The sequence below is a fragment of the Pristiophorus japonicus genome, chromosome 18 (genome assembly GCF_044704955.1).
Source record: "Pristiophorus japonicus isolate sPriJap1 chromosome 18, sPriJap1.hap1, whole genome shotgun sequence".
Taxonomy (NCBI): Eukaryota; Metazoa; Chordata; class Chondrichthyes; family Pristiophoridae; genus Pristiophorus; species Pristiophorus japonicus.
Window position 1 is genome coordinate 112,559,054 of NC_091994.1, and position 27,571 is coordinate 112,586,624.

The following is a 27,571-nucleotide window of genomic DNA, read 5'->3' on the forward strand; positions in this document are numbered from 1 at the left end:
CCTGACATGCTCCTGAGCCTGGTGGACTGAGTCTGAGATATTGCATGAGACGTGGGAAATCGAGCTGTTACCACTTTGACTGAGATGGAAGTTATTCAAACGTCGGAAGATAAAGATTATTTGACAAATATTAAAGTTTTTACATGCATTGCAATAACGTTGATGTTTCTAGCTGGAGAACGACATGTAGATGCATATCCTACTTGGAGACTTCAGTTAGTGAGTATAAATCTTATTGATCTTAACCCTTTAGGTACTGAAATTCCTAAAAATCTGCTTCTATGCTTTCAAAGTGTTGGTTTAAAATTAAAATTACATTTAAATTATGTAAATTAGACCAAGAAGAGTCTGTCTTTAAACTGCATTCTCTAATTTCATAATCTAATTTTGCGGTTCTGTTTTGCTATAGTATACAGCTATGTAGCGCACAAATAGTTACTATTCTCTCCATCTGTTGATCCATCTTCTGAAATCGTGAAATGCGGCGCTATCGGACTTGGGGAATGTGTCTGATTTGAATAATTTGACTTTTTTTGCGAACTATCAGGTGACAGTAATCAATGTTTTTCTCCCCGGTGCCCTTGCCTGATGGATGGGGGCTGTGCATTATTTTCCTGGTATAAGAATATAAGAAATAGGACCAGGAGTAGACAAATGTTCAGTTCCATTCGCAACTCCTCAGAAAATGACGCAGTCCATGCCCGCATGCAGCAAGACCTGGACAACATTCAGGCTGATAAATGGCAAGTAACATTCACGCCACACAAGTGTCAGGCAATGACTATCTCCAACAAACGAGAGTCTAACCACCTCCTCTTGACATTCAACGTGATTGCTATCGCCGAATCCCCCACCATCAACATCCTGTGGGTCACCATTGACCAGAAACTTACTGAACCAGCCACAAATACTGTGGCAACAAGAGCAGGTCAGAGGCTGGGTATTCTGCAGCGAGTGTCTCACCTCCTGACTCCCCAAAGCCTTTCCACCATCTACAAGGCACAAGTCAGGAGTGTGATGGAATACTCTCCACTTGCCTGGATGAGTTGCAGCTCCAACAACACTCAAGAAGCTCGACACCATCCAGGACAAAGCAGCCCGCTTGATCGGCCCCCCATCCCCCACCTTCAACACTCACTCCCTCCACCACCGGTGCACCGTGGCTGCAGTGTGTACCATCTACAAGATGCACTGCAGCAACTCGCCAAGGCTTCTTCGGCAGCACCTCCCAAACCCGCGACCTCTACCACCTAGAAGGACAAGGGCAGCAGGCGCATGGGAACACCACCACCTCCACGTTCCCCTCCCAGTCACACACCATCCTGACTTGGAAATATATCGCCGTTCCTTCATCGTCGCTGGGTCACAATCCTGGAACTCCCTCCCTAACAGCACTGTGGGAGCACCTTCACCACACGGACTGCAGCGGTTCAAGAAGGCGGCTCATTACCACCTTCTCAAGGGGCAATTAGGGATGGGCAATAAATGCCGGCCTTGCCAGCAACGCCCACATCCCAACATGAATATTTTTTTTAAAAGGCCCCTCGAGCCTGCTCCTCCATTCAATAAGATCATAGCTAATCTTCAACATCCACATCTTCTCGTCCGATCCCCATATCCCTTGATTCCCTTAGTGTCCAAAAATCTAGTGATCTTGAATATACGTAACAACTGAGCTTCACAGCTCTCTAGGGTAGGGAATTCCAAAGATTCACGAACCTTTTGAATGAAGAAATTTCTCCTCATCTCAGTCCTAAATGACCCTTATCCTGTGACTGTGACCCCTCGTTCTAGACTCTCCAGCCAGGGGTAACAACCTCTCAGCAATCTACCCTGTCAAACCCTCTAGGAATTTCATGTTTCAATGAGATCACACCTCATTTTTCTAACATCCCCTCACAGGACAACCCTCTCACCTCAGGGATCAGTCGAGTGAAAGGGAAGTAACATGGTCTCCAGCTCCTGCAATGCTGCTCGTGTGGATTGGTGTGTCCCGGGCCCAGGGTGACTTTGATTGTTCCTCTTTCCAAAAATCCATTCACCACCTGTTCTCACTACCAAGATCACGACTGGATCTTGCCACATCTGTCGGGGGTGATGGGTGAAAAGTTGACCCAATCCATGACATCACACGCTGATGCACCAGTGTGATGTCACCGAGCTGTAATTATCACTCATTTGTACTGAGGCGTTTGTAAGGAATGTTTATTTATTATTAAAAATATTTGTTATCATCAGAATTTGATTTTGCTGGAATCTTGTGTCAGCATGTATGATGGCCTGATTGTTCCAGTGACATAATACAGTGGTGACCATCATTTTAACTCACTCTGCACATTATTTCTGTTCTTGGCAGGTGTCAGCCTTGGCTCAGTGGTTAACACTCTTGCTTCTGAATTCAGAAGGTCCAGGGTTCAAACCCCACTCCAGAGACTTGAGCACACAAACCAGTGCAGTACCGAGGGAGTGCTGCACTGTTGGGAGTGTTGTCTTTCGGATGAGGCCTCGTCTGCTCTCTCAGGTCGACATTAAAAAATTCCATTCAAGAAGAGCCAACGTCACTAAAACAGATTATCTCGTCATTTCTATTTGTGGGAGCATGCTGTGCGCAAATTGACTGTCGTGTTTCCCACATTATAACAGTGACTACACTCCAAAAGTACTTCATTGGCTGTAAAGCGCTTTGGGATGTCCTGGGATGCTATATAAACGCAAGTCCTTTACTTTAAAGTTAAAAAGAACTAGCATTCTTTCTTTACCAAACACAGCTCTGAGTGGCTGTGTGGAAAAGAAAGTGGGCAGTTCCAACGCAGTCCCGGAGAGATACAGTGCACTTCCTGTGGGACTTGTCCAGATAACCTTACCGCCCACATTGTCCTGCTCACATTCCAGCGGAGGAAAGGAGCTCAGCAACAGCATGACCTCTTTAACAAACAGCATGGGCGGTAAAATATCGACAGCAGGCTGCAACACTCGGCACATCCTGGGAGTTCAACAACCACAGCAACTTGTATTTATATAGTGCCTTTAACATCCCAAGGAGTGTTAGAAGGTTATTTGTGGCCTACTGTGCAGCTTCAGGTCATTTCTCCCCTTCCAGATTACCACAACCATTTGTCTGTCTGTCAGTGGAGAGTTTGCCTGAATCTCCAAATAATTCATATTGATCTAATTATTGTGAATTAGCGAGGGGGAGAGGAGGGAGGGAGGGAGGGAGGGAGGGAGGGAGGGAGGGGGGACATCAGCGTTGATTCTCTAGAAGAAGACAGTAACAGTCGAAACAAGAAACAAGTTGCAATAAAGATTCTAATTTGACAGTGAATGGCCGAGACCCATAAAACAATCAATCAAGCTGCTGGCTCCACAGCACTGCCTGGATAAAACACGCCCCAGCGATCTTCCGACTCCGGGGACTTACAGCCAAATGCCAGTTCATGTTTTAATGTTAAATGAGATATTTTGCTCTTTCCTCATGCAAAAAATGAAGTTCAAAAAGTTTGTACTGCACCAGTTGTAGTTCAAGGGGGCTGTGTACTGCTTGACAGAGTGTAATGGGCCGTCAGATCCATGGTCCTGCTCTCTACTTGCACTGATGGTTTTTATGTCAATCTGACATGGGTTTGTCATATTGACTAAATATTCACTTTCTCACTGATAACCCCACAAGAACATAAGAAATAAGAACGTAAGAAATAGGAGCAGGAGTCGGCCATTTGACCCCTCGAGCCTGCTCCGCCATTTAATAAGACCATGGCTGATCTGATCATGGACTCAGCTCCACTTCCCCGCCCGCTCCCCATAACCCTTTACTCCCTTATCGCTCAAAAATCCATCTCTCTCCGCCTTAAATGTATTCAATGACCCAGCCTCCACAGCTCTCTGGGGCAGAGAATTCCACAGATTTACATCCCTCTGAGAGAAGAAATTCCTCCTCATCTCAATTTTAAATGGGCAGCCCCTTATTCTAAGACTATGCCCCCAAGTTTTAGTTTCCCCTATAAGTGTAAATATTCTCTCTGCATCCACCTTGTCGAGCCCCCTCATTATCTTATAAGTTTCAATAAGATCACCTCTCATTCTTCTGAACTCCAATGTGTATAGGCCCAACCTACTCAACCTATCTTCATAAGTCAACCCCCTCATCTCTGAAATCAACCTAGTGAATCTTCTCTGAACAGCCTCCATTGCAAGTATATCCTTCCTTAAATACGGAGACCAAATCTGTACTCAGTACTCCAGGTGTGGCCTCACCAATACCCTGTACAGTTGTAGCAGGAATGCTCTGCTTTTATACTCTATCCCTCTTGCAATAAAGGCCAACGTTTCATTGCCTTCCTGATTGCTTGCTGTACCTGCATACTAACTGTTATGTATGTAAACCTGTAATTACCATGTCTAACCACCAGAGGGTTTATCCCCTGGAGTCCCAAGGGATCCCACAATCCCTTGGGAGCACCTGTATATAAGGAGGCCTCACAGGCTGGAGAGGCACTCTGAGATCTGTAATAAAGGATTACGATCACACCTTTGAGCTTGCAGTATCTAGTCTGACTCTTTATTCAAGACATAACAACTGGCGACGAGATGCAAATGACGAACCCCACCGCAACAATGCAGAGAACCGTGAGCATCCTGGAGAAATTTTCGGAGGGAGGTAATTGGGAAACCTTCGTGGAGCGACTCGACCAATACTTTGTGGCCAACGAGCTGGAAGGAGAAGGGAACGCTGCCAAACGAAGGGTAATCCTCCTCACCGTTTGCAGGGCACCAACGTATGGCCTCATGAAAAATCTGCTCGCTCCAGCAAAACCCACAGAGAAGTCGTACGATGATTTGTGCACACTGGTCCGGGAGCATCTAAACCCGAAGGAAAGCGTTCTGATGGCGAGGTACCGGTTCTACACGTACAAGAGGTCTGAAGGCCAGGAAGTGGCGAGCTACGTCGATGAGCTAAGGCGCCTTGCAGGACATTGCGAATTTGAAGGACACTTGGAGCACAAGCTCAGGGACTTCTTTGTACTTGGCATTGGCCATGAAGTAATACTTCACAAACTTTTGACTGTAGAGATCCCAACCTTGAGTAAAGCCACAGCGATAGCCCAGGCATTCATCGCCACCAGTGACAATACCAAACAAATCTCTCAGCACACGAGTGTTGCTGCAAGTACTGTGAACAAAGTAATGTTGTTTTCAAATCGTAACGTACAGGGCAGGACTCGCATGCCTGCAGCTGCACGTCTGCAGATGTCTCAATGTCCACCATCAAGGGTGGTGAATACAAGTCCATTAACACCTTGTTGGCGCTGCGGAGGTGATCATCGATTCCATTCATGCCACTTCAAAGGATACGTTTGCAAGGGCTGTGGAACAATGGGACATTGGGACAATGGGACACCTCCAACGAATGTGCAGGCGAGCTGCAAACCCTGCTAATCCTGCAAACCACCATGTTGCAGAGGAGGACAGATCCACGGTGGATCATGACAAACCAGAGCCTCAGACCGAGGAGGCAGAGGTATATGGGTTGCACACACTTACCACAAAGTGTCCCCCGATAATGCTGAAGGTTGAATTAAATGGACTCCCGGCGTCCATGGAGGTGGACACGGACGCAAGCCCAGTCCATAATGAGCAAAAAGACTTTCAATAAATTGTGGTGCAGCAAGGCCTCAAGACCAGTCCTGACTCCCATTCCTACTAAACTGAGAACGTACACAAAGGAACTGATTCCCGTAATCGGCAGTGCTACCGTAAAGGTCTCCTACGATGGAGCGGTGCACAAGTTACCACTCGGGGTGGTACCGGGCGATGGTCCCACGCTGCTCGGCAGGAGCTGGCTGGGAAAGATGTGCTGGAACTTTCGTCCGTTGACCACACTTCATGTGCCCAGGTCCTAAACAAGTTCCCCTCGCTGTTCGAACCAGGCATCGGGAAGTTCCAAGGAGCAAAAATGCAGATCCATTTGATTCCGGTGGGTGACCCATCCATCACAAGGTGAGAGCGGTACCTTACATGATGAGAGAGAGGGTGGAGATCGAGCTGGACCGGCTGCAACGAGAGGGCATCATTTTGCCGATTGAATTCAATGAGTGGGCCAGTCCGATTGTTCCAGTCCTCAAGGGAGACGGCACCGTCAGAATCTGTGGTGATTACAAAGTAACTATCAATCGTTTCTCACTGCAGGATCAATACCCGCTACCGAAGGCAAATGACCTATTGGCGACGCTGGCGGGAGTGAAAACATTCACGAAGCTGGACTTGACCTCGGCCTACATGACGCAGGAGCTGGAGGTATCATTGAAAGGCCTCACCTGCATCAACACGCACAAAAATCTCTTCATTTACAACAGATGCCTGTTTGGGATTCGATCAGCCGCGGCGATATTCCAGAGGAAGATGGAAAGCTTGCTGAAGTCGGTCCCACGCACCATGGTCTTCCAGGACGACATTTTGGTTATAGGTCGGGACACTGTCAAGCACCTGCAGAAGCTGGCGGAGGTTCTTAGTTGGCTTAATCGTGTGGGGCTCAGGCTAAAACACTGAGAGTGCGTTTTCCCGGTGCCTAAAGTGGAGTTTCTGGGGAGAAGAATCGCGGCGGACGGCATCAGGCCATCGATTCGAAGATGGAGACAATCAAGAACCTCACAGAGACCACAGAACGTGACGGAGCTGCGGTAATTTCTAGGACTCCTGAACTATTTTGGTAACTTCTTACCAGGCCTTAGCACATTGTTAGAACCCCTGCACTTTTTACTGCGTAAAGGAGATGAATGGGTATGGGGTAAAAGCCAAGATAATGCCTTTGAGAAAGCTAGGAAGCTGTTATGTTCAAACAAATTGCTTGTGTTGTACGATCCATGTGAACGTTTGGTACTAGCATGTAATGTGTCATCATACGGGGTCGGGTGTGTATTGCAACAAGCTAATGAATTTGGGAAATTGCAACCGGTTGCTTATGCATCCAGAAGTCTGTCTAAGGTCGAGAGGGCCCAAAGTATGATCAAAAAAGAAGCGTTAGCATGTGTTTACGGGATAAAGGAAATGCATCAATATCTGTTCGGGCTCAAATTTGAATTGGAAACCGACCATAAGCCGCTTATATCCCTCTTTTCTGAAAGCAAGGAGATAAATACAAATACATCAGCCCGTATCCAGAGATGGGCGTACACATTATCTGCATACAAATATGCCATCCGCCACGGGCCAGGCACAGAAAACTGTGTCGATGCTCTCAGTAGGCTGCCATTGCCCACCACAGGGGTGGAGATGGCACAGCCCGCAGATTTAGTTATGGTAATGGAGCATTCGAGAGTGAGCAATCACCTGTTACCACCCAACAGATTAGACCCTGGACAAGCCTTACTGTCCTTAGTAAAAAACTGTGCTCCACGGGAGTTGGTCCAGTGTCCCGTTAGAGATGCAGGAAGAAATAAAGCCGTACCAGCGGTGCAGAGATGAAATGTCTATACAGGCAGACTGCCTCCTGTGGGGTAATCGGGTAGTGGTACCCAAAAAAGGGCAGGGACACTTTCATCAGTGATCTCCACAGCACCCATCCAGGCATCGTAATGATGAAAGCAATAGCCAAATCCCACGTGTGGTGGCCTGGTATCGATGCAGACTTAGAGTTCTGTGTGCACAAATGTAACACATGTTCACAGTTAAGCAATGCACCCAGGGAGGTGCCACTAAGTTTATGGTCCTGGCCCTCCAAACCGTGGTCCAGGGTCCATGTCGACTATGCTGGCCCATTCTTGGGAAAAATGTTCTTCGTGATTGTCGATGCATACTCCAAATGGATTCAATGTGAGATAATGTTGGCAAGCACGTCCGCTGCCACCATTGAAAGCCTGCGGGCCATGTTTGCCACGCATGGCCTGCCTGACATCCTTGTGAGTGACAATGGGCCGTGCTTCACCAGTGCCAAGTTCAAGGAGTTCATGACCCGCAATGGGATCAAACATGTCACATCTGCCCTGGTTAAACCAGCGTCCAACGGTCAGGCAGAACGAGCAGTTCAAACAATCAAGCAGAACTTGAAGAGGGTAACTGAAGGCTCACTGCAGACTCGCCTATCCCGAGTCCTGCTTAGTTACCGCACAAGACCCCACTCGCTCACTGGGGTCCCTCCCGCTGAACTGCTCATGAAAAGGGCACTTAAGACAAGGCTCTCGTTAGTATACCTCGATCTACACGAACAGATAGAGAGCAGGCGGCTTCAACAGAATACATATTATGATCGCGCAAATGTGTCACGCAAAATTGAGATAAATGATCCTGTATTTGTGTTGAACTATGGACAAGGTTCCAAGTGGCTTCCTGGCACTGTTTTGGCCAAAGAGGGGAGTAGGGTGTTTGTGGTCACCTGCAGGAAACACTTGGACCAAACCAAACTCAGATTTACGGACTATCCAGAACAATCCACAATAGACTTCCCCCTTTTTCGACCCTCCAGCTCACACACAAGTGGCAACTGACCCAGCGGTTGACCATGAAGCAGAACCCATCACCCACAGCAGCCCAGCAGGACTCACCACTCTCAGCAGCCCAGCAAGGCCAGCTGCGCAGCAGCCCAGCGAGGGCCCAACAAACGACTCACCAAAACCAGCATTTGCACCGAGGTGATCAATCAGGGAAAGGAAGGCCCCAGATCAACTCACCTTGTAAATGGCTTATCCCCTGGAGTCCCAAGGGATCCTACAATCCTTTGGGAGCACCTGTACATAAGGAGGCCTCACAAGCTGGAGAGGCACTCTGAGATCTGTAATAAAGGACTGCACCTTACTTTGAGCTTACAGTATCTAGTCTGACTCTTTATTCAAGACATAATACTAACTTTTTGCGTTTCATGCACAAGGACCCCCAGATCCCTCTGTACTGCAGCACTTTGCAATTTTTCTCCATTTAAATTATAATTTGCTTTTCTATTTTTTCTGCCAAAGTAGATAACCTCACATTTTCCCACATTATACTCCATCTGCCAAATTTTTTTCCCACTCACTTATCCTGTCTATATCCCTTTGCAGATTTTTGTGTCCTCCTCACAATTTGCTTTCCCACCCATCTTTGTATCATCAGCAAACTTGGCTACATTACACTCAGTTCCTTCATCTAAGTCATTAATATAGATTGTAAATAGTTGAGGCCCCAGCACTGATCCCTGCAGCACCCTACTAGTTATTGTTTCCCAGCGGAAAATGACCCATTTATCCCGACTCTGTTTTCTGTTAGTTCGCCAATCCTCTATCCATGGTAATATATTACCCCCAACCCGATGAACTTTTATCTTGTGCAGTAACCTTTTATGTGGCACCTTATCAAATGCCTTCTGGAAATCCAAATACACCACATCCACTGGTTCCCCCTTATCTACTCTGCTCATTACAACCTCAAAAAACTCGAGCAAATTTGTCAGACATGATTTCCCTTTCATAAATCCATGCTGACTCTGCTTGATTGAATTATGCTTTTCCCAAAATGGCCTGCTACTGCTTCCGTAATAATGGACTCTGCATTTTCCTAATGGCAGATGTTAGGCTAACTATAGTTTCCTGTTTTTTGTCTGCCTCCTTTTTTAAATAGGGGCGTTACATTTGCGGTTTTCCAATCTGCTGGGACCTCCCCAAATCCAAGGAATTTTGGTAGTTTACAACCAATGCATCCACTATCTCTGCAGCCACTTCTTTTAAGACCCTAGAATGTAAGCCATCAGGTCCAGGGGACTTGTCCGCCTTTAGTCCTATTATTTTACCGAGTACTACTAGAGATAGTGATTGTATTAAGTTCCTCCCTCCCTATAGCCCCTTGATTATCCACTATTGGGATGTTTTTAGTGTCTTCTACTGTGAAAACCGATACAAAATATTTGTTCAACGTCTCTGCCATTTCCCTGTTCTCCATTATTAATTCCCCAGTCTCATCCTCCAGGGGACCAACATTTATTTTAGCCACTCTTTTCCTTTTTATGTACCTGTAGAAACTCTTACTATCTGTTTTTATATTTTGAGCTCGTTTACTTTCATAATCTATCTTCCCTCTTTTGTTTTTAGTCGTTCTTTGCCAGCTTTTAAAAGTTTCCCAATCCTCTGGCCTCCCACTGGTCTTGGCCACGTTGTATGCCCTTGTTTTCAATTTGATCCCATCCCTTATTTCCTTAGTTAGCCACAGATGGTTATCCCTTCTCTTACAGTCTTTCCTTCTCATTGGGATATATTTTTGTTGCGAGTTATGAAATATCTCAAGTGTCTGCCACTGCCATCTCAAGTGTCATCAACCGTCCCATTCTTTAGTCTATTTTCCCAGTTCACTTTAGCCAATACTACCTTCATACCTTTGTAGTCTCCTTTATTTAAGCTTAGGACTCTGGTTTGAGATCCAACTTTCTCACCCTCCAACTGAATTTGAAATTCAACGACGTTATAGTCACTCATTCCTAGAAGATCCTTTACGAGGAGATCGTTTATTAATTCTGTCTCATTACACAGATCTAAGATAGCCTGCTCCCTGGTTGGTTCTGCAACATACTGTTCAAGGAAACTATTCTGGATACACTGTATGATCTCTTCCTCAAGGCTACCCTGGCCAATTTGCTTTGTCCAATCAATATGAAGGTTAAAATCGCCCATGATTATTGCCGTTCCTTTTTTTTAACAAGCCTCCATTATTTCTTGATTTATACTCCGTCCAACAGTGTAGCGATTGTTATGGGGCCTATAGACTAAGCCCGCCAGCGACTTTTTCCCCATACTAACTGCTTTATAAGAATTCTGATCAATAATCAAATTGTGTAAGCAACTAATGGCTTTATATTTTAGGAACATGCTGCACCTTCCAGCTTGGTGGTGTTTGATGTCCAGTCCACAGCCCAGCCTCAGACGAGAAAGAAGAGGTATACGTTAACTCCACGGAGGCAGAAATGGGATCACTTCAACCTAACATACAAGTGAGCATGAAGGGACATTGAGCATAAAAGTGCTGGCTCCTTTATCCTGTGATGTTCTGAATCCAGAGATAGCCATAAAATGAATATTTAATCATTTTAAGATGCTTATCACATGCATGAGTGTGTGAATGAGTGTGTGTTGCATGAATGAGTATGTGTGTGTTGAATGAATGAGTGTGCAAGAGTGTGTGTGCGTGAATGAGTGTGTGTGTTGTGTGAATGAATGTGTGTGTGTTCTGTCCATGCGTGTGTGAATCTGAATGCATGTGTGAGTGTGCATACGTGCATGCATACAATCGGAGTGTGAGTGAAATTAAGAAAAATGTATAAAATTCTTAACGGGCTTGACAGGGTAAATGCAGGGAAGGTGTTTCCCCTGGGCTGGGGAGTCTAGAACCAGGGGTCACAGTCTCAGGATAAGTGGTCAGCCATTTAGGACTGAAATGAGGAGAAATTTCTTCACTGAGGGGGGTGAATCTTTGGAATTCTCTGCCCCAGAGGGCTGTGGAGGCTCAGTCTCTGAGTATATTTAAGACTGAGATTTGATAGGTTTTTGGATACTAAAGGAACCAAAGGATATGGGGATAGTGCAGGAATATCAGCCATGATCTTATTGAATGGAGATGCAGGCTTGAAGGGCTGAATGACCTAATCCTGCTATTTCTTATATTCTTAAGGTCCCAATTACTCTGTGGTGGGATGATTTGACATTATACACTATTGGACTACTTCCCATTGCTTATTTTTAACCCAAAAGTCATACTCATCCTGGTCTCCAGTATTTTTTAACTAAAACGGTATTCATTTATTCAATAATTATTTTCAGTAATTCAATAGATTATTTTCCGTTTGCCACCACTCTCTGACAGTAATTCTAAAACACTCTTTAATCCCATTTTTTTTTACTTTATCCCCCAAAACCTGCACCGTTCCCTGCTTGAGGAGAGATGACCAATTTACTAATTGGTCTCTTACTGGTGCCCTGTGATTGGTTGTTAGCAAGAAAAAAAGAAAGACTTGCATTTATATAGTGCCTGTCACGATCACCAGATGTCCCAAAGCGCTTTACAGCCAATGAAGTACTTTTGAAGTGTAGTCACTGTTGTAATGTGGGAAACGCGGCAGCCAATTTGTGCACAGCAAGCTCCCACACATAGCAATGTGATAATAACCCGATAATCTGTTTTTAGTGATGTTCTTGCGCTCTGTGGTTCAGTGATTACTCTCTGCCCCAGAGAGCTGTGGAGGCTGGGTCATTGAATATATTTAAGGCGGAGATAGACAAATTTTTGAGCAATAAGGGAATAAAGGGTTATGGGGAGCGGGCGGGGAAGTGGACCTGAGTCCATGATCAGCCATGATTTTATTGAATGGCGGAGCAGGTTCGAGGGGCCAGGTGGCCGACTACTGCTCCTATTTCTTATGTTTTTATGTTTACTTTAAGTAACATGCTTACATGCACATAATCCATGTCTCTTCCTACATAATGGACACATCCTCTCACAATAATGCGCACAACATTATTTGTGTCAGGGATACTCAGCCTCTTAAGACCCTGACAGTAAGTAAAGCAGTTGTTACTGCACTGGGGAAAAAACAAATGGGCAATGTGGGAGAACTGCTGGAAATACTCAGCAGGTCAGACAGCATCTGTGGAGAGAGAAACCGAGTTAATATTTCAGGTCCATGACCCATTGTCAGAGCAGCAATATGAAAAGTTTGTTTTTAAATCTGCGTTGAAGGCCAATTGCTGATTGATGGCCACAGTTGCAACTCAGTTTAACCACTTTTGCTAGATCAGATTTCCAGGAAAGGGCGTTCTACTTTAAATATTGGCTAGCAGCAATAACCACGAACAGTCTATCCCCTCTCTCGGCCGGAAATGGTGTGCTGTAATGTCAGCTTGCCTGAGATATGCTGACTCTGCAGAGAGAGGAGATTGTACTAAAGAACATCTTTGTCCGTGTTACCACACCATTACTTGCTGAACCATTGTAAATCTCACACTCATTCTTCTTCTCTCTATCTCTATTGCCCAAAGAATGGGTGATCGATCCTGTAAAGGTCGGATAGCCAATTAGTGAAGGAAAGAACACTCTTTAGTTGCTTTACAAGCCTTTATTTAAAGCGACACACATTATAAACTGTGAACCTCTCAGGATAAGCTTGCAACCCTCACCCGGTCAACTCCCAAATGTATGTGAGCAACAGAACCCCCAATTAATTTCCGCAGCCTGGATACAATTAATACCCAGTGCAGCCCACCACTTAAATACAGTTAACAGGTCCCACCCTCCTCCTCCAGCATGGCCGTACAAGTCACAGCAATGCTTTCGGGGGAAGGAGCAGGAGGAAGTATTGTATGTTACGCTGCTACAAGTATATGCCAAATAATTAGAAAATTAGCACTAGAATTGTGGATTGAAAAAGATGGGTAAATGCTTGAATAGAGGCAAAAGCTCTTGGAGAGAGAGAACTGAAGCGTTGCTGCACTCACTTTCAGTCCCAACAACTTAACGTCGAAAAGTTAAGGGCATTGCCGACTGTCCTGTCAATAATGTCTACCATTGCAGCTCACGAGCCACAAGCAGAAGATTCAGTCGGACTTGACTATGCTGAGGTTTATTCGAACACAACATTCCCCAGTGTCTAATTCTGGGCTGACTGGGTCCACCTTGAGCTGGCTAGAACGTGCACTTTTGTCCGACCATCACTTAGCAGCTGGTGGCAAACTCATTGGATGTGGTTCATGTGGATTTTCATGAGCCAAATGAACTAATGTTATTTCACCTGATCCTTGTTAACAGTGTCCGCAAATGGAATATTTTCTCTCAGGTTTTTTATTGAGTCTTGATTATTTTTAGGCTATGGTTTCCTGCCACTGGAATTCCATCACCACTGTCAGTGCACCACACACATGGTCAATCCCAAGCAGCACAACTCAACACTATCCATTCTCACCTCGTATGAACTAAATGATGATTGTCTGATCTACAAGCCATTGGCATAACTGTTCCCCGAAATTGCTTTCTTTCGAAGAGCATTCTTGGAGACTGAGGACAGAGTTTGGGACCTGCACCTGAGGTCAACACAGAATGATGGGATGTTAAGTCTCCGCTGCTTGTTGGTGGCATTGGTAATTCTCGATCTTTCAAATAGAATTGAGAATTCCTGCAAGTACCTGCCTCCATTTTTTCAAAGCTCCCCCTGTACTGTCGCTCCCCCTGTACTGTCGCTCCCCCTGTACTGTCGCTCCCCCTGTACTGTCGCTCCCCCTGCACTGTCGCTCCCACCCATCAGTTGCCATTAACTGTTGCTGGTGTCAGGATTCAGCACGGTCTTTCCCCACAAAAGCTCCCTATATTGGAAGGTTGACTGATTCCCGAGAGAGGGCTGTGTTTAAGCTATGTTTACCAGTAACAGTTAATGAATTAAGCTTTAGCACTTCGACAACACTTGGAGCACTGCGCACAGTTCTGGTCACCATAATATAAAAAGGATACAGAGGCACTGGAGAGGGTGCAGAAGGATGATACCAGAAATGCGAGGGTAAACATATCAGGAAAGGATGAACAGGCTGGGTCTCTTTTCTCTTGAAAAAAGGCGGCTGAGGGGTTATCTAATAGAGGTCTTTAAAATGATGAAAGGTTTTGTAGATACATAGAGAATGTTTCCACTTGTGGGGAGGAGCATAACTAGAGGCCATCAATATAAGATAGTCACCAAGAAATCCAATGGGGAATTCAGAAGGAACTTCTTTACCCAGGGAGTGGTGAGAATGTGGAACTCGCTGCCACAGGGAGGGGTTGAAACAAATAGTATCGATGTATTTAAGGGGAGGCTAGACAAGCCAATGGGGGAGAAGGGAATAGAGGGTTATGCTGATAGATTTAGATGAGGAAAGATGGGAGGAGGCTCGAGTGGAACATAAACGCCGGCATGGACTGGTTGGGCTGAATGGCCTGTTTCTGTGCCGTATATCCTGTGTAATCCTGTGTAATAGAGAAATAGCCTAGCCTCCTAAAGTCATTCCATTCCATGGCCATCTCCAGGCTGAGGAAGGAGGAGAAGGTTCAGTGCTGAATTCTGGCTCCAGCAAAGGCCGATATCCGAGTGAGAGGACAAGGGTCCAGGCTGCAGGATGGGAGGGAGAGTAATGAGGCAACATGCCTCAATAAAATCAGCCTCTGACCATTTCACCTAATCTCTGATGCTTAAACTTCATTGCAACATTCTTTTGTCAGAGGATAAAGTATCAAAAACAAACTTAATTTACTGCGATGCATTTTAAATAATTGAGGTTCGGAGCTAAACTCATCCATCATCATAGGCAGTCCCTCGGAATCGAGGAAGACTTGCTTCCACTCTAAAAGTGAGTTCTCCGGTGACTGAACCGTTCAATACGGGAATTACAGTCTCTGTCACAGGTGGGACAGACCGTGGTTGAGGAAAGGGTGGGTGGGGAGTCTGGTTTTCCGCACGCTCCTTCCACTGCCTGCGCTTGTTTTCTGCATGCTCTCGGCGACGAGACTCGAGGTGCTCAGCGCCCTCCCGGATGCACTTCCTCCACTTAGGCTAGGGATTCCCAGGTGTCAGTGGGGATGTTGTACTTTATCAGGGAGGCTTTGAGGATGACCTTTAAATGTTTCCTCTGCCCACCTGGGGCTCGTTTGCCGTGTCGGAGTTCCGAGTAGAGCGCTTGCTTTGGGAGTCTCGTGTCGGGCATGCGGACAATGTAGCCCACCCAACGGAGCTGGTCGAGTGTGGTCAATGCTTCGATGCTGGGGATGTTGGCCTGATCGAGAATGCTGATGTTGGTGCATCTGTCCTCCCTGGGGATTTGCAGGATCTTGCGGAGACAGTGTAGGTGGTTCTTCTCCAGCGCTTTGGGCTTGTATTCACTGGAGTTCAGAAGAATGAGAGGGGAACTCATAGAAACGTTTAAAATTCTGACAGGTTTAGACAGGTTAGATGCAGGAAGAATGTTCCCAATGTTGGGGAAGTCCAGAACCAGGGGTCACAGTCTAAGGATAAGGGGTAAGCCATTTAGGACTGAGATGAGGAGAAACTTCTTCACCCAGAGAGTGGTGAACCTGTGGAATTCTCTACCACAGAAAGTTGTTGAGGCCAATACACTAAATATATTCAAAAAGGAGTTAGATGTAGTCCTTACTACTCGGGGGATCAAGGGGTATGGCGAGAAAGCAGGAAGGGGGTACTGAAGTTGCATGTTCAACCATGAACTAATTGAATGGCGGTGCAGGCTAGAAGGGCCGAATGGCCTACTCCTGCACCTATTTTCTATGTTTCTATGTTTCTATGTGTCTGCTGTATATGGTCCATGTCTCTGAGCCATATAGGAGGGCGGGTATCACTACAGCCCTGTAGACCATAAGCTTGGTGCCAGATTTGAGGTCCTGGTCTTCAAACACCCTCTTCCTCTGGTGACCGGAGGCTGCACTGGTGCACTGGAGGCGGTGTTGGACCTCGTCATCGATGTCTGCCCTTGCTCACAGTAGGCTCTCGAGGTATGTCTAGTGACTAAAGTCACTGTATGGTGTGGTACTGGGCCAAGGAAAGCAGGGTGGTGCCCGGGGCAGTTGGGGTAGCAGTGGAGTCACTGCACTGGGCTACAGCAGGCTATAGAAGGAAGAAATCTGATTGCCATCTGGCAGTTCTTGCCAAAAGCTCTGTGGATTTGGGATTGAACAGATTGGGCATGGCTGCGGTGGCTTGATGATAGAAGAACTTTGCCAACACTCACATGGAGAACACCAGCCTGGGTGAGGTAGTGGCTGCCGCCAAGCCCCAGGGAACCACGTCCCAGTGTGAATGAATCCCTTCAGGAAAGGAGCAGAGGAAATTAGAAGTGAGACTGTTTTAGATTCGTTTTTAAGGAGATTGAAATGCTGCCCAGTGAACCAGTTCAGACTGTGCATATACTTCAGCACTTTGTTATTTAATCTAGGAGTCTGCATGTTACTGTGACTGAGTTGTCTGATTCAGAACTTCCTTTGATGTGAAGCTAATTCTCTGCTATTTCTTTTAGAAATATTTCATGCAACATGCAAGCAGTTAAGGTTTAATCATATCTTGTGTAACAAATTACTTTGCATTCTTTTTTCAGAGTTGCTGTAAATATCTGCTGGTGAAGGAGCGCTGTGGTTTACCACACTGAGGCCCCAAGTTTCCACATGATTTGCTCCTGATTTTTAGGAGCAACTGGTGTAGAACGGAGTATCTTAGAAATCGGAATTCTCCTCATTTAGTTTGCTCCAGTTCTAGTCAGTTAGAACAGTTTCACTTTGGAACAGAATTTTTTTTTCAAAAGGGGGCGTGTCCGGCCACTTACGCCTGTTTTCAAAGTTTCGTCAGTGAAAACTTACTCCAAACTAACTTAGAATGGAGTAAGTGAAGATTTTTGTACGCTCGAAAAAACCTTGTCTACACTTTAGAAAATCAGGCGTAGGTTACAAATCAGGCGTAGGGAATGGTGGGGGGGGAGGTGTTTAAAGGGAAGTTTACAAACATTAAACACTTCAGTTTTACAAATAAAGAGCCATCATCAATAATAAATGATAAATACATCAATAAATCAACCAATAAATCAATCAAAAAAAATTAATAAGAAATATATATATTTTTTAAAAATCAATAAATAAAACATTTTCTACTTACCGACTGCAGCACCGGGAGCCCTCCAACAGCGTGCTGGGATACCCCCCCACCCCAGTGTGTCTCTGTCAGTGTCTCTATCTCTCTGTCTGTCTGTGTGTCTCTCACTCTCTGTCTGTCAGTGTCTGTGTTTCTGACAGCGAGGGGAGGGGGGGGTAGAGGGGGGGAGCAGAGGGAGGGAAGAGAAGGGGGAGGGATGGGGGAGAAGGAGAGAAGAGGGGAGGGGGGGCAAGGGGATAAAGGGGAGATATGGGGGGGGGAAAGGAGACGGGGGGGGGGGGGGGGGGGAGGCTGAACGGGCCGGGCCCGAGACTTTGGGCAGGGCCTGTCCCCAGCACCAGATTTACAGGTAAGTGACGTTGGGTCGGGTCGGGTGGGAGGTGGGAGGGAGGTCGGTTCGGGTCGGGGAGAGGGAGGTCAGGTCGGGGGGAGGGAGGGAGGGAGAGGGGAGGTCAGGTCGGATCCAGTCCGGGGGCGGGGTGGGGGGAGCGGGAGTCGGGTCGGTGTTGGGTCCGGTCCGGAGGCGGGGGTGGAGAGGGAGGTCAGGTCGGATCCAGTCCGGGGGCGGGAAGCGGGAGTCGAGTCGGGTCGGGAGGAAGCAGGAGCTGGCCGTGGGAGGAGCCTTATTCACGCAGCCCCAGTGAGGCCATTCGGCCAGGGCTAGGGGCTGGGTGCTTCGGGCCCCTCCCACACAGTTTCGGGCGCCTGGAGCTACTGAACATGCGTGCCCACTGTAGCGCGCATGTGCAGAGGTCCCGGCACTGTTTTCAGCGCAGGGACCTGGCTCCGCCCCCTACAGCTCCTGCTGCGCTGCGCCGAGGGCCAGAGGACCTGCAGGGAGGTGGAGAATACGGAGGGTTTTTTTAGGCGCACTTTGTGGCACGAAAAATGGGTGTCCAGGTCGGGACTGCGCCGTTCTAGGCGCGGCTCGAAACTTGGGCCCATTGTTACTCCGTTTTTTCAAGTGTGGTTTAGAAAGCTCTTGTGTTTGGCAAAAGTCCCCCTCAGCAATGCAGCACTATGGATGCTGTAAAACCCAGTGATCCACTTCCTCAGCCGATTTGTAAAAATATATATAAAGATGGTGGGAGTTGATTCCATCAATAATTTTCAGAGAGAGTTGGACAGGTACTTGAACTGACAGAGTCACGGACAGAAAGCGTGGACTGAGCACGATTGCTCTTTCACAGAGCCGGCACAGGCACGATGGGCCGAATGGCCTCCTTCTGTGCTGTAAGTTTCTCTCATCATGATCATAGGCAGTCCCTCGGAATGGAGGAAGACTTGCTTCCACTCCCAAGGTGAGTTCTCTGGTGGCTGAACAGTCCAATACGAGAGCCGCAGACCCTGTTACAGGTGGGACAGACATTCATCGGGGGATGGGGTGGGTGGGGCTGGTTTGCCGCGCGCTCCTTCCGCTGCCTGCGCCAGGCCTCTTCACGCTCTTTGTGTTGAGACTCGAAGAACTCAACACCCCCCCCGGATGTACTTTCTCCACCTCGGGGGGGGCGGATCTTCAGCCAGGTGTCAGTGGTGATGTCACACTTTACCAGGGAGGCTTTGAGGGTGTCCTTATAACACTTCCGCTGTCCACCTTTGGCTCGTTTACCATGAGGAAGCTCCGCATAAAGCATTTGCTTAGGGATAAAGCCGATTAAACAATACATGAACCTTAGGTGGGACGCAGATAAATGTGTGTTCTATTTTCTCATTTCGACACCCCATGAAGCAGTCCACAGTCATTGTCCAGTAACGTTACTTACTCAAAGACGTTTGATAGTGACCTCCTAGTCACACAGTTAGATTCTTACACTCAACCAGGAAACCCAGGTTCAGAACCCTGTCTCCATTGGCAGATGTCCACAGGGTTTTCCCGCAGTGAGTTTACCAGTTTGGTCCGGGTCGTTCAGCAAACAATTGTCCAAAGGGTCTGAAAGTATGAAAGAGAAGCAGAAAAAGAAATCTAACAATGAATGTGTCAGAAGACTGTCCGTTAACAGAAACAGAAACAGCAAAGCCTTACAAGAAGTAAGATTATAGTCAAAGAACGTTTGGAGCATTGAGAACCGACGGAGCACAAGGAGGTGTTTTGCCTCGGTTTATGTGAGGGAGGGGAAGTATCTATGCATTAATGCCGGATCTGAGAGGAGAACTAGTGGAGTTTTAAAATGTTTTTTATTTTAAACTTATTTTCTTTTGTTCTATTCTAATTTCCTCTTCCTTCACGGCCTCGAGCATCTGAGAGGAAGAGAAACCAGATTGAGGCCTCCCTGCTGCCTGCCAAGGGCAGTCTTGTGCCTCGCAGACAGGCCAGGAACTGAGAGACGTGGCAGCAATAGCTGTTTCCCCCAAGGCAGATCATTCTCTGCCTCTGCAGGAACCTGACTGATCACACAGGGTTAACGCACAACGCGGCTGCCACTAAAATATAAAGCTGACACTTGAGAAGTGAGGATCTTAAATTCTCTACCGACTTGCTACGCTTCATTCTTCCTTTTAATCTTAATACTTTGACACATCGTACTCCCCCGAATCACATGTTGTGAAATGTGTACATTATTCATGATACCCTCATTAATTGAGAAGCCGGTCTCTGTCTCACTGTCTCACGCACACCATAACATTTTATCTACTCTTTTTTTTGAAAAGTGCAAATGTGATCTTTTTTCAGAATGTATAACAGTATAAATTCAAATTACTTTAACTGTTTGCAAACACAAAGCATTAATAAATTCTCCATCGATTTATTTTTACTGATTCTGTGTTTAGTTAAAGATAACCAATTCTGTTGCATTAAAGATCTGATTCTGATAAGTCGATTACATAAGAACATAAGAATTAGGATACTCCTGAGTTGGCCATTCAATAAGATCACCTTCTCGCCCGTTCCCCATATCCCTTGATTTCCTTAATATCCAAAAATCTATCGATCTCCGCCTTGAATATACTCAACGACTGAGCCTCCACAGCCCTCTGGGGCAGAGAATTCCAAAGATTCACCACCCTCTGAGTGAAGAAATTCCTCTTCATCTCAGTCCTAAATGGCCGAGCCCTTATCCTGAGACTGTGACCCCTGGTTCTAGACTCTCCAGCCCGGGGGAAACATCCTCCCTGCATCTACCCTGTCAATCCCTGTAAGAATGTTGTATGTTTCAACAGCGTTCTTACAAAGTTTTGTATCTGAATATCATGCAAAGAAATTGAATTCAGTTAAACGGTGCGGTTATACTGCAATGTGTCAATGAACATGGCCTTCACACTGTGTTGATGCAAATATCGCAGCATAAATGTGGACCGAAGACTGCCATATCGTTCATCAAAGTCTGCAAGTAATACAAAGCTAGCCCCTCGAGGTTTGCACGGGCTACAGTATAACTGCAACTCCTGCAAAACACACCTTTTAAAATTTAATCTCAACACTTCCCTCTCTGCAGAGCGTTCACTTTTAAATAGGACGAGCCATTAGTTTGAAGATGCCACTCTGAAAATATAATTGGCTACACTGTTCGTGTTTTTGATCTTGTATGAACGATTACCAGTATCTGGTAGCTGGTGTCTGAATCTGCTTGTCAGGATTATAGACTAATCACTTGTCTACTGGGCTGTTAGAAGTGGTTCCTTGTAGAAGGGAGCGTCGTAAGAACATAAAAATTAGGAGCAGGAGTCAGCCATTCGGCCCTTCGAGCCTGCTCCGCCATTCATTAAGATCAGGGCTGATCATCGACCTCAATTCCACTTTCCCTCCTGATCCCCTTATCCTTCGGTTCCCTAGTGTCCAAAAATCTATCGCTTTTAGCCTTGATTATACTCAACGACTGAGCCTCCACAGCCCTCTTGTGTAGAGAATTCTGTGTCTACACACAGGTAAAACGGGCTCCAATTATACCTTGTTCGTTGAACTTAGAGTGATGTTGCCATCAAAGTCAGAGGTCTAAAGCCAATCCAAACGTTGGCTTATGTACACGGCAATAGTGGAGAGACCATTGAGATGGTAAAGTACAAAAACTCAAAAAACGGGGCAAAGCAGTAAATTGACCACTGAATATTTCACTTCCAACCACCAGCTTATGTTAAAATGTTGCTGCTTTTGAACCACTAGAACACACATTATAGAGACACATTCCGACTCCAAGGGGAGCAGAGTTCAGCGTCCAATTCACCAACTGAAATCACGTCATCCCATCATCAAAGGCAATCCCTCGAATCAAGGATGACTTGTTTCCATGTCAAAAAGTTCACAGGTGTTTCAATGAGGATTTAATATTTCAGATCCTGAACTACATCCTGAAGGGTGGAAGATTCCTGTGCGTGGATTTTTTTAACGTGGGGTGACCGTTGCACACCAGCCACCACACGGGCTTGACAGAGCGAGGTCTTGGTCCAGTGGTAAGGGTTAACCAGGACGACTGGAGACCAGCTCTGCTGCACGGACCTAATGCGCACACATATCGCAGTGTGGGCTGGTCCGTGCTGCCTCTGGGCCCCGAACTCACGCCTCTCCTGGGCTCCGATCACGTCCCTCTACAAACCCTCGCCCCGACCTCCCCGCTCCTGCTTTACAATCATCAATCTGGATCATGGTGACACCAAGTCCACTTGCCCTCTTCACAGCCGTCGCTCTCCTGTTCCAGCATGCGCTGCTCCCTGGAGTGGTACACCACCGTGCTGCTCCGCGGCTCGCTCCGATGGCGCTGATCTACCAGGCTGATCAAGGCACAGAATTGGAAGTCACGGAAAAGTCAATCCAATAAAGTATCATGCCCACCTTGCCAGAGGAGATGTGGTGAATGACTAGCACATGAATAACTAGAATATGTAGTAAATAACTTTTGTGTGCATTTTATTTGTAATATCACCCATGATTGAAGTCGCTTCCATTCACAGAATTCTATCCTTTCCAAAGACCCTGAATGAAAATGATACGGGGAAAGGAATCGCCGATGCTTTTCAAATGTGGAGTGCAATTTCGCCTTTCAATTTCACCCAGGTTCCTGCCGATGTCCATGCTGATATCAAAATCGGTGAGTTGGAGACGGTGGCTTTATTGGTGCCAAGACAGATATAAAAACATTTCAGATAGAAAGGGAGGAGGTAATTCATAAAGTAATCAAACTAGCCACAGTTCAACACCCTTCTGAAGTCGCTCTACCCGATCTCCCTCTCGTCCTTCAAAGGCCTTCAGAAAACTTACCTCTCTGACAATGTCCCATCACCTTCCATAACTTGACTGCACTCTGTCAGTTTTAACCTCTGTACCTTAAGACGTTTTATTTTGTTAAAGGTGTAAAGCCAATGTTACATTGTTCAAAAGTGACTGTCTGGTCCCGGGGCGTCACAGTCTAAGGATAAGGGGTAAGCCATTTAGGACCGAGATGAGAAGAAACTTCTTCACTCGGAGAGAGTTGTTAACCTGTGGAATTCTCTACCACAGAAAGTTGTTGAGGCCAGTTCATTAGATATATTCAAAAGGGAGTTAGATATGGCCCTTGCGGCTAAAGGGATCAAGGGGTATGGAGAGAAAGCAGGAATGGGGTACTGAAGTTGCATGATCATATTGAATGGTAGTGCAGGCTCGAAGGGCCAAATGGCCTGCTCCTGCACCTATTTTCTATGTTTCTATTGCAATTCAGTTCACTCAGACTGGAGCGGGAAAATGAAAAGATCCCATTTAAAAATCGAAACATTCATCCCAAGTTGCAAATTGGATTTCTCCAGGACACAACCAGAGATGGTTCAGAGAATTTGATGGATGCATTTGATCATGAGTTCCCTAGGAAATCTTTTTGATGGGAGACCAAAGCTATGAATCCATTAATATTTGATTTTTCATCCTCTTTCCTAGGATTTTATTCCATAAATCACACCGACTGCTGGCAAACGCTTTCTCATCCCTGTTTTGATGGGATAACTGGAGAACTTGCCCACGCTTTCTTTCCATCCCATGGAGAAATCCATTTTGATGATTATGAACATTGGATATTGGGTAAAACCCGCTTCAGCTGGAAGAAAGGTACAGTTTGCAAAATTATTGTGTAAAGAAAAGTGAAAAATACTGAAATATTGCCCTGTTCTGACTAAATATTTGATTCAATTACAACTTTTACTGTCTTTTACGTCAAATTATACACAGTAACTATTTGTTCCTATATCAGAGCTTCTGTTATTTCTTTACCAAAGTACAGGTACAGCAAATTCAACCTAATAACACACTTCATGCTGAAAGATCTGCCACCAGAATTAAAAATCAACATGAAATTTGCACCAAACACTCTTGCTCAGAATTTCACTCAGTTTCCAAAAGTGACCGTTCTTGAGCACCCGCTGGTCTCTGGCTGAGAGGCTGTTTAATTCACTGTATTCAACGGAATACCAATCCGCAATCAGCTGTTAATAGCTCAGCTGAAATTTTTGGTAGTTGTGCGTAAATTGCAAATCTGGAAAACTTGGCTGACCCAATGGATAAATGCGGTGCCCGGCACAGTACTGAGCCAACACAGACCAGAATAGTTCCAGGGTCAATCCTTGGTCCGTGTGGAGGGAGCTGATCTCAGCTAGAGGTGTTAAAAATAAAAATGACACTCGACACCCCTGAGCTGGGTGAGGGGAAGTGTTAGCCAGAGTTCCTGCTCTTGATCGCTTGTTAATAATCCCGGACCCTCCTGCAGCACTGCAAGAGGGTGACTGGATTTGATGACACTCAAATCCAGGTCGGTGATTGGAGCGTGGGCAGGTACAGCAGGAGCGGCGAGGTCGGGGCGAAGGAGCGGCGAGAGATTGTAGAGGGATGTGATCGGAGCCCAGAAGAGGCGAGGGCCCAGGGGCAGCACGGACCAGCCCACACTGCGATATGTGAGCGCACTAGGTCAGTGCAGCAGAGCTGGTCTCCAGTCGTCCTGGTTAACCCTTGCCACTGGACCAAGACCTCGCTCTGTCAAGCCCGTGTGGTGGCTGGTGTGCAACGGTCACCCCACGTTAAAAAAATCCACGCACAGGCATCTTCCACCCTTCAGGATGTAGTTCGGGATCTGGAATATTAGGTCCTTCATTGAAACACCTGTGAACTCATCCCTTTTTGGCGTGGAAGCAAGTCATCCTCGCCTCGAGGGACCGTCTATGACGATGATGAATAATCCCAGTTGCAAACAGCATTTCTGTCGACATAAATCGCACTGTAAGAGTGGGATTGGTCTGGGAGCAAGTCTACTATTTACTCTTGGCACAGCAATATTGTATGGCATGTGAAACTTATCTGTTAAATTTTCATGATTTCAAACTAAACGTTTTTTTAAATGTGATTCTGAATATGACATCTCTATTGCAGTGGTGTGGCTCACTGACCTCGTACACATTTCAGCCCATGAGATTGGACACAGCCTGGGACTAATGCACTCACTGAACCCTGATGCAATTATGAACAAAAACGCTACTTTAACAGGAAAAACTAAAATCACTCAGGACGATATATGGGGGATTTGGAGGCTGTATGGTAAGACTTAAAGCTGCAGTACTTCCCTCACCAAGAGTGGACTATTCTGGTCTGTTTTGGCTCAGTACAATGAATTGTACCATCGATTGGTCTGACACGGATTTACAATCCTGGTTCCCACAGTGTGGGTTCAGCATCTTGGCCACACTGTCGGAGAAAGAGAAGTGGAGCCACACATGTCACTGAGGGAAAGAGTCAAACTCTGCACGTAAATCACATCAAACATCCTTTCACATCTCCTACTGAACATAAGAATTAGGAGCAGGAGTCGGCCATTCGGCCCTTCGAGCCTGCTCCGCCATTCAATACGATCATGGCTGATCTTCGACCTCAACTCCACTTTCCCGCCCGAGCCCAATATCCCTTGATTTCCTCCAAAAATCTATCGATCTCAGCCTTGAATATACTCAACGACTGAGCAGTCACAATCCTCTCGGGCAGAGAATTTCAAAGATTCACCACCCTCTGAGTGAAGAAATTCCTCTTCATCTCAGTCTTAAATGGCCGACCCCTTATCCTGAGATTGTGCCCCCTAGTCCTAGACACTCCAGCCCGGGGGAAACAACCTCTCAGCCCCCTGTCAATCCCCCTCAGAATCTCTTCAGGTGAGACCCCCTTGCTGCTAAGAGACCTCCCACCTAGCGGTGTGATCGACAACGTCACAAGTGTAGCTGGAGGATCGGAGAGTCGAAGGCTGGCGAGGAACTAACATGAGAACTAATCGAGGCTTAGAATACAAGAGTAGGGAGGTTGGTAATGCTTGAACTGTATAAAACAATGGTTACGCCACAGCTGGAGTACTGCGTGCAGTTCTGGTCATCACATTACAGGAAAGGTGTGATTGCACTAGAGAGGGTACAGAGGAGATTTACGAGGATGTTGCCTGGACTGGAGAATTTTAGCTATGAGGAAAGATTGGATAGGCTGGGTCTGTTTTCTTTGGAAGGGAGGCTGAGGGTGACCTTATTGAGGTGTATAAAATTATGAGGGGACTGGAGAGAGTGGATAGGAAGGACCTATTTCCCTTGGCAGAGGGGTCAACAACCAGGGGGTATAGATTTAAAGTAATTGGTAGAAAGTTTAGAGGGGATTTGAGGAGAATATTTTTCACCCAGAGAGTGGTGGGGGTCTGGAACTCACTGCCTGAAAGGGTGGTAGAGGCAGAAACCCTCACCACATTTAAAAAGTGCTTGGATCTGCTGAAGTGCTGCAACCTACAGGGCTACGGACCCAGAGCTGGGAAGTGGGATTAGGCTGGATAGCTCTTTGTCGGCCAGCACGGACACGATGGGCTGAATGCCTTCCGTGCTGTAAATTTCTCTGATTCTATTCTATAAACTGCCTTTAGTTAGTGTGGAACAACCTAAACACCAAGGAGTTTGAAAGACATTAATGTACTATGAGGCTGGAAATATTTAACATCACTTTTCCAATGTTGGAGATCACAGACATACATTCTGTGCTTACAATGTTCTTATTTTTGGCAATGGCAGGTATTTACATTAATGTCCTTGTTTTATTTTGCTAAAAATAAACTCAAACTCTGCATTATTTAAAAAAAAAAGGAGAGAGAAAATGTGAGGTGAATTCAGCAGCTGGGGCACCTTCCAGCGATCAAACTGATCCCATCTGCTGCATTTTCGACTTCTTAAGTCAGGGAAATTAATCCTTAGAGGATGGAATCTAGCTCTGTGGATTTATTGGTGCCCACGGTGCAGCTCCGTGCAGTGTTACATTGTGAGGTGGGAGCACTGAGCCTCCCACAGCTCCGTCCACACACACAGCCTCAGTGGGCCTTTGTTGGGCGGTGGGACCTCACAGCACAGACCTCTCCCTAGTACAGGCTGGAGCCCCTGACTTATAAAACAAATCTTACACCATCTGTGTAACAAAGTGCTAATGGGCGTCGTCAATTCTCTCAAAGGTTGATAACATTTCAAGCACAAAATATAAGATAGTCACTAATCAATCCCAACATCGCCAACCCTTGAACCTGCTCCGCCATTCAATAAGATCATGGCTGATCTTCGACCTCAACTCTACCTTCTCCATATCCCTCGATTCCCTTAGCATCCAGAAAGAGTAGTTGAGGTGATTAGCATAGATATATTTAAGGGGAAGCTGGATAAACACATGAGGGAGAAAAGAATAGAAGGATATGGTAGAGGGGTGGGAGGGGGCTGGTGTGGAGCATAAACCCCGGCACGGACCCGTTGGGCCGAATGGCCTGTCTGTGCCGTGGACTCGATGCCATTCTGTGTAAGTGATTTACAGATGGGATTTGTGTTGTAAGATTATCTGACTTTTTTTCTACAGGAAGTTTTTAATAACTGGCAACTAAACTATTTTGTTTGAGACAATCTGTAGAAAAAGCATCGCCCCTGTTCATTTGTTATGCATCAAAATTATCCCCTGGCCTGGTTTGATGTCCATCAGTCGGTTCATAATAAATTGAATACATGGCCCAT

At 46.2% G+C, this 27,571-nt stretch overlaps 1 protein-coding gene across 1 annotated transcript in view; it reads left to right on the plus strand.

Annotated features, from left to right (window-relative positions):
- The first annotated feature begins 84 nt into the window (after positions 1 to 84).
- The window catches only part of mmp23ba (matrix metallopeptidase 23ba), a 38,434-nt gene continuing 10,947 nt past the window's right edge, over positions 85 to 27,571 (plus strand). Inside the window, exons 1-5 of the mRNA XM_070860742.1 lie at positions 85 to 219; positions 10,815 to 10,942; positions 22,502 to 22,638; positions 23,460 to 23,627; positions 24,939 to 25,103. Coding sequence (XP_070716843.1) covers positions 85 to 219; positions 10,815 to 10,942; positions 22,502 to 22,638; positions 23,460 to 23,627; positions 24,939 to 25,103 — 733 coding nt within the window. The remainder of the gene's footprint in view (positions 220 to 10,814; positions 10,943 to 22,501; positions 22,639 to 23,459; positions 23,628 to 24,938; positions 25,104 to 27,571) is intronic.